The sequence below is a fragment of the Etheostoma spectabile genome, chromosome 6 (genome assembly GCF_008692095.1).
Source record: "Etheostoma spectabile isolate EspeVRDwgs_2016 chromosome 6, UIUC_Espe_1.0, whole genome shotgun sequence".
NCBI lineage: Eukaryota > Metazoa > Chordata > Actinopteri > Perciformes > Percidae > Etheostoma > Etheostoma spectabile.
Window position 1 is genome coordinate 24,256,160 of NC_045738.1, and position 7,439 is coordinate 24,263,598.

General features: G+C 41.3%; 1 protein-coding gene and 1 long non-coding RNA gene across 2 annotated transcripts in view; one reads left to right on the forward strand and one right to left on the reverse strand.

Annotated features, from left to right (window-relative positions):
• Positions 1 to 7,439, forward strand: part of ube3d (ubiquitin protein ligase E3D) — a 37,312-nt gene that overhangs the window by 18,623 nt on the left and 11,250 nt on the right. Inside the window, exons 9-10 of the mRNA XM_032517796.1 lie at positions 1,571 to 1,713; positions 5,114 to 5,252. Coding sequence (XP_032373687.1) covers positions 1,571 to 1,713; positions 5,114 to 5,252 — 282 coding nt within the window. The remainder of the gene's footprint in view (positions 1 to 1,570; positions 1,714 to 5,113; positions 5,253 to 7,439) is intronic.
• The window catches only part of LOC116690682 (uncharacterized), a 20,643-nt gene that overhangs the window by 12,839 nt on the left and 365 nt on the right, over positions 1 to 7,439 (reverse strand). The window lies entirely within an intron of this gene.

The following is a 7,439-nucleotide window of genomic DNA, read 5'->3' on the forward strand; positions in this document are numbered from 1 at the left end:
ACGTACCTGGAACCATCCGGACGGTACCGTACGTACCTGGAACCATCCAGACGGTACCATACGTACCTGGAACCATCCAGACGGTACCGTACATACCTGAAACCGGTGACTTAACGGTACCGCTGTTTTTATACACAGTTTAACAACAAAACGCTGAGTGAACATTACTAGCTACGTAGCTAGTAATCGACTGTAAGGTTGAGGTTGACCTCATATAATATTTACACTGCTCTGTTATATACATGTAAATGTCTTAGCAATGAAATCAATTTTTTAATTAAAATAGGCTATTTTTCAGGCCTGTGCACTGTCAGTCTTCTGGGTTAAAATGGAATTACAGGTTGTTGTTGTTACGGTCTCAGAGTTTGATTTGTGTGTGTGTGTGTGTGTGTGTGTGTGTGTGTGTGTGTGTGTGTGTGTGTGTGTGTGTGGTGTGTGTGTGTGTGTGTGTGTGTGTGTGTGTGTGTGTGTGTGTGTGTGTTGTGTGTGGTGTGTGTGTGTGTGTGGCCTAGGCTTGTCAAATATTTCTGATCAAAGGTAGCAAGTGAAGTCCACTTAGACATGATACATTTTAAAATGAAACTTTCGGTTTTAGAACACTTTTGCGCTAAGGGTCCCGTGCTAAGACATAATTGTCTATTATTTCGCGAGTGAGATTGCCATCAAAGGTGTTTGTCATCTCCATGTTGTCAGTTGCATAAGCCACGCTTGTGTTTGTTGCACACCCAGCATGATGATCAATGATGTGTTTTGATTAAATATCTGATCCGTCTGCTATTACAAAACACAATTTTGGCTGTTCATAGCCTTACGTCTTTTAATGTGAAAAAAACACTAAATAATAATTTTGACCATGTATTGGTATGTAATATACAGTGGTGTAAGGTGCTGGAAAAAGCTTTAAAATGGACCTTGAAAGTGCTTGAATTTGACCCTGGAAAAGGTGTAAGAACCCCGTGTGTGCTCTAGCATTATATTCCAATATTGGGTTTTTTTGGACTGAAGCTGGCAGATGTGACACATTTATATTTTTACTAAATTTAATTTTCCTGTGCGCAAACGAACTTCTGAATTACTATAAAACAAAAAAAGTAACCTCCATCATATCAAAGGTGCATGCCATGTTCGTTAACCCCTGTGTTTAGTTGACAGCTTTATTGTTGTATGAGAAAAAATAATAGTAATAATTGCAAAATAAACCATCTTTTTTTGTTTAATTATTTTCTCTTCTGTTGACCTTATTAAAGCCCAATATGTAGAAACGTATCAAACTGGTAACCCCACAGCCACAAACTGAACTTCCACATTTAAAATACAGAAATGAGCCTAAAGCTTTGATATTGCTAACAGATATGGGAGAGTCAGCAACATTTACCGTGTTTGCACTAAAACATAGCACTGGAAACTCATGTGTTGAGGGGTCTTTTTTTTTTTTTTTTTTTTTGGGAACACTCTTAATATGTAAGACACTCTAAATGGGGGCGTGCATGTGTTTGATGTGGTGCAGTGTTATTTCTTTGGCCATGTGACGTCCGCCATGTGTTTAGTGACCTGTGTGCTCCCCCTGCAGCTCTGGCTGCTGAACAGCGACTCCATCACAGCGTCGGTCCCACGGACGTGTGTCGGGGGGGACAGCTCTCTTCACAGTCCATCAGCCAGAGTCCTGAAAGTCCTCTACACCGCCCGCTCTGACACAGGCATCCAACAAAGAGAGTAAGCCAGGACTATTTACCACATCCTCCAACCTCCCCTCCCCCCCCAAAAAAACTCTGTTTTCCTCTTCTTAATCTTATCCTTTCATCTTTCCAACGTACCTTCTCAATCACCACCTGCCTCAGCTCGCTGCGTGGGATGAAAGACGACTTTGTTGGTGAACAGCTTTTCGGTTTTAGAACACTTTTGCGCTAAGGGTCCCTGCTCAGACATAATTGTCTATTATTTCGCGAGTGAGATTGCCATCAAAGGTGTTTATCATCTCCATGTTGTCAGTTGCGTAAGCCACGCTCGTGTTTGTTGCACACCCAGCATGATGTTTTGACTGGAGCGAGTCTCTGTGTACCTTGCTGTGAAGCATTGGAGAGGTGTAGGTGGATGTGCTGCATGTGGTTCTCCATGTTCAGTGCAGCAGAACACCACTGGATAAGCCTTCCACCCTCATTATTTTCAACTGAATCAGCACTCAGCCCCCCCCCTTTCTCCCTGGCAGGCCCCACAGAGTGAAGTCAGAACAGAGAAGTTTTGTTGTTTCTACCATTTTGACAAGCCCACAGGGTGAGTGATGGAGAAAGGGTAATTAGAGGTAAAACTTGTATGAAAGGAGAAAGCTTTATGTTCACAGTCACAGTGCATTTAAATGAAATGAACAAGCTGGATAGGCGGGATGTTATTGGTTGACTGATTAATGCTATCAGTTAACAGTGTTTCCTCTAGAATTATTTTTCAGCGGGGGAGAGGGGGTTGTTGAACGGCAAAAATTAACGTTACCTAAAAACAGCGTGTAGTTTTTAGTTTATCTCATCTCACACTACACTTTCAGTCACTATGACCACTTTGGTCTGAAGCATTGTGTCAAAATATGAACAGTAACGCCTCTGTCAACGGGCTTTGCTACCCACTGTTAGCTACCTTAAAACCATCCAGCAAATAGACTGTACCATAGGTAGGTTACCTGAAACCGGTGATTTAGCGTCACCGCTCATTTTACACACAGTTTAACAACAAAACAAAACGCTGAGTGAACATTACTAGTTACGTTTTTCATGTTGGTTTTGGGCGGCATGCACCCCCACTAACCTGGGAAACCGTTTTAAAACAGTACAGCCTGTGGGAGGAATACAGCGTGTCCTGCAACGCGGAGGCAGAGGGACCGCAGCGTTCGCTAACGTTAGCTTCTTGTCTCATCTTAGGTGTGGGGGAAAAAATTGATATCGCATAGTATCGCAATATTTTCTCTGGCAATACTGTGTCGATACACAGACACCAAGTATGGATCTTTTATTACATATGTGTTGTTCAGTCTGTCTGCTTGACAATCCCATTTTGCAGCAAGAAAATTAAAGTTAGATGCACAGAGAACAGAAATGTTTTCCGTTTCCTTTTGGGGGAAATCATATGAAATTGGGAAACATTTTAAACTGGGAAAAAAGGTAATAAATTGCAATATGTTTGAAATCGCAATAATGTTGTATCGTGATGATATCGTATTGTGAGGCCTCTGGTGATTCTCACTCCTATGTCATCTGGGGTCTGATAAAGAGTAAATTCCTCAGATTAAGTGTCCACAAGGCTATTTTCCAATAAACTGTAGCTGCGTTAGTGCGGATTTCATGTTGCGGCTTTTGTTGCTGTTTGTCATTGAGTTTGAAATTGAGTGACAAGTAGTAGTTGCCCCGTTGTTTACTTGGTTGCCATGACTTCGCGAGTGATGACGTCCTGTCACTATTCCAGTTGCTCAGTTAAAGAGAGCAGATGACCGTTTTTGCTTGAGTTCAATAGAGCAGCAGACGCCTCTGTAGAGTCATAAAATTACGACTTTATGGCTCTTCATACACAGCTGCAGGGGCGCATCGCCGCCCCTGCAGCTGTGTAATTTTTACATAGTGGAAACCCTGTTGTGCGTTTGCCCTATTTCTGATACCATGGCGGCAGAAGTTTTACCGTGGCGGGCGTTTTTTGATTTCACCTCTTTTAGACATTTCTCTGAAGCCTTGCGTAGCTAAATGCTGGTGTTACTCACACTTCCATTTCCCCCTACATAATTTACCATTCATCCTTCATCACTCATCTCTGACATTTTTAAATTAAATGTTATGCCCTAGGAGCTGAATTACCTGGATGATGGCCTTCTTATTCAGGATACAGTCAGTGACAGTTGACTGCAGCTAGAGGTTGCAGTATGTGTTGTTAAAACTGCCAATAATTGGCTGGAGAACCGGTGAGCCGGTGCCTAAGTGGATTACGCTTGTCACTAATGGCAGTGACTTCATTATGAGTTGAAAGTCGCAGGCACCATCTGAGTCTAGTACAATGTGAATGAGGCATCATGGATATGGAAATTGAGTCCAGTAGAAATTCTAAGGGTAACTCCTTTCCTATAAAATCCATTTTGAGATGTCAAATCTAACTAACTGTGGATAGCATTAACTACATTTCCATGCACAAAGAATCTTGATGTAGACTGGTTTGGGCCGATATGTTTACAGCCAATGAGCAGATAGACTGGCTGTGTAAACAGCCTAACCTAATGAAAACACTAGTTTTTGAGTGGTTAAAAGCAGATTTTCTATGCATGTGGAGCTGCAACTAACCTCTTGTTCTATAAAATGTTAGAAAATGTTGACGTGCCGATCAGTGTTTCCCAAACGCCCAAGATGCCGTCATCAGATGTCTTCTTTTGTCCTCAACTCAAAGATATTCAGTTTACTGTCCCAGAGGAGTGAAGAAACTAGAACATTTTCACATTCAAGAAGCTGGAAACAGAGAATTTGTACCGTATTTTCTCTAATAAAAAAGTACTCAAACCGATCAATCAATTATCTAAATAGTTGGCAGGTTATTTAATAGCTGACAACTAAAGCATTGATCGATTAACCTGGGCAGCTCTACTTGCGTGTAATCATAATAGTAGTAGAGTAGTTCTTCAGTGTGATGTCTTACATTGTACTGCAAAAACTTTGAGAAGACTTTTCCGTCTCAGGAACTGCACAGATGGGCAAATGTCACCCAAACAAACTGGATCTGCGCCACACACTGACAGAGCATCAATCCTTCCTCTCTCAATCACTCTTCGTCATCTCCTTTCAGTCTCCTCTTCTATCAGTCTCCCACACAGACACACAGCGATGCAACACACACACACACACACACACACACACACATACCATCAATCCACTTTTATTCATCCCTGGTAATCTAGTTCAGTTTACAGTTAAAAAGCACTTCATTAAAACATTGGGACAAATGCTTCATCATTGGATTTACAGCAGCTATTCTGGGCGTCATTGTGGTTGTATAATGCTGCGGCAGTCACTATAAATCACTTCTTCTCTACTCTTTGTGTGTGTGTGTGTGTGTGTCTGTGTCTGTGTGTGTGTGTGTGGGTGTGTGTGTGTAGCATTGTATCTAGTTGGGAGGCCAATGCCATTGGACATCCTGTGGTGCTGCCGCTGAAGGTGTGCGAGGAGCTGCTGCAAGTGATGGATGACAGCAACTCTGCACTTCCTGCCTCTATGCGTAGCATGAGGTCCTATGAGGTGAGGCAGTTACTCTGATGATGATTAAGGCATGATCCTCGGCATAGCCACATATCTTTTTGACATTTGTAAACTGCTTCCCATGATACTGTGTAATCTAAACAGAGAGATGCTGAACGTCTTCTAATTCATCCCCATCTTTTGTAGAAACGACAGGGACTCTTTTAGCTGACAGCGGTCACTTATTTCACTTACTTCTTACTAGAGATGTCCGATACAATTTATTTGCTTCCGGATACCGATTCTGATACCTGAACTTGTGTATCGGTCAATACCAAGTACTGATTTGATACCAGTGTGTCATATATTTTATCATGTTTTAACAACTGTACACTACCATCCTTGATATGATTTCTATCTTTGTTGTCGGTCTGACTCAGGTTAAACTCTTTGTAAAAACATGAACTCACACACAACAATCAACGCCACAGAAACACTTTTTTTTATCCAGTCAGAAAGTCAGTTATAACCAAAAAAGAGCATAAACTAACGTAGATTTTCATTTTTTATTTTTTATTATTTGGTATTGGATTGGTGCATGAACTCCAGTACTTCTCGTTACCAGCGTTTTAGGCAGTATAGACCAGCGTTTTAAGCAGTATATACCAGCGTTTAAGGCAGTATAGACCAGCGTTTTAGGCAGTATAGACCAACGTTTTAGGCAGTATAAGAACAACGTTGTTTTAGGCTAGTCAGTATTAGGACCGCTGTTTAGAGCAGTATAGACCAGACGTTTTAGGCAGTATATCAGTAGACAAACGTTTTAGGCAGTATAGACCAACGTTTAGCAGTATGAACCGTTTTAGGCAGTATAGACCAGCGTTTTAGGCCAGTATTAGACCAAGTTTTAGAAGTCTAGTTTAGGCCAAGTTTTATACCGGCAGTATAGACCAGCGTTTTAGGCAATCACTAGAACCAGCGTTTTAGGCAGTATCTAGACCAGGTGTTAATTGTTTTTAGGGACAGCGTGTTAGGGTTATACTAAAACTGTTAGGCTAGTTATATAAAACGTTTTAGGCAGTATAGACCAGCGTTTTTTAGGCAGTATAGACCAGCGTTCTACGGCAGTATATACCAGCGTTGTTTGTAGGCGTAGAGACCACGCGGTTTTCGGCGAGTACCTTAGGATTTAGACCAAAGCGTTGAGGCAAGTATTTCCCTAGCTTCATCAGAAAGCGTTTTACGGTCACGTATATACCACGGTTTTATGTTTTTTCATTATATATCAGAGCTTCTATGGCCCAGTATATACTAGCGTTGTTTTTTCCCCCTTAGGCAGTATCATACAAGCGTTTTAGGCACTATTAGAAAACCGCGTTGTGAGGTAGACCTATATCCCCCTGTTGTCAGGAAGTACTACTTACACGAAGCGTTTTTACCCGGCAGATATACCAGCGTTTTAGGTTTTAGCTTAATTATACCAGGATGGTTTTGAGGCCCAGTATTTATACCTTCAGCGTTTTTAGGACGATCCTTTTTTGACTGTGCAGTATTTATACCAGCGTTTTAGGCAATATAGAACAGCGTTTTAGGTAGTATATACCAGCGTTTTAGGCAATATAGAACAGCGTTTTAGGTAGTATATACCACTGTTTTAGGCAGTATATACCAGCGTTTTAGGTAGTATTTACTACTGTTTTAGGTCGTATATACCAGTGTTTTAGGCAGTATGGAACATCCCTACGTCTTAATTACAGCACCTTGTTTATCTTTTATTCGGTAGTGCTTGACTTGTGCTTTTATCCAACCCTAATTAATTTTATGATTCAGAGCTTTCAGTTAAATGCTTTGCTTTAGGGATTATGTTGGTCAAAATGTAAGGTTTTACTTTCTTCAGCCTTATTCCGCTTCTATACACTTTTATGTAATGTATATTTAGCTCGAAGTTGCCGAGGAAAACCCTTTGACTAGAAAATAGGAGGTGTTAACTCTGCTGACAACTCTATTCTCCAAGTCCTTTTAAAAATAGTGACGGGGGTAATTAGCACAATTATCCTCCACTTTCCGCTCAGAAAGTTTAGAAGGTGACTCCAACCACTTAAACACGTTTCCCATCTGCTTGAAAACATACTTGAGCTGGACTAATGTGCAGTGAGCAAACCTTTGAGAAGGACGTCCGCTGCTGTTCATCATGTGAAGCCTGTTTTGATGTTAGCCTAGGCGGGGGGGGGGGGTTTACTTCAAGAC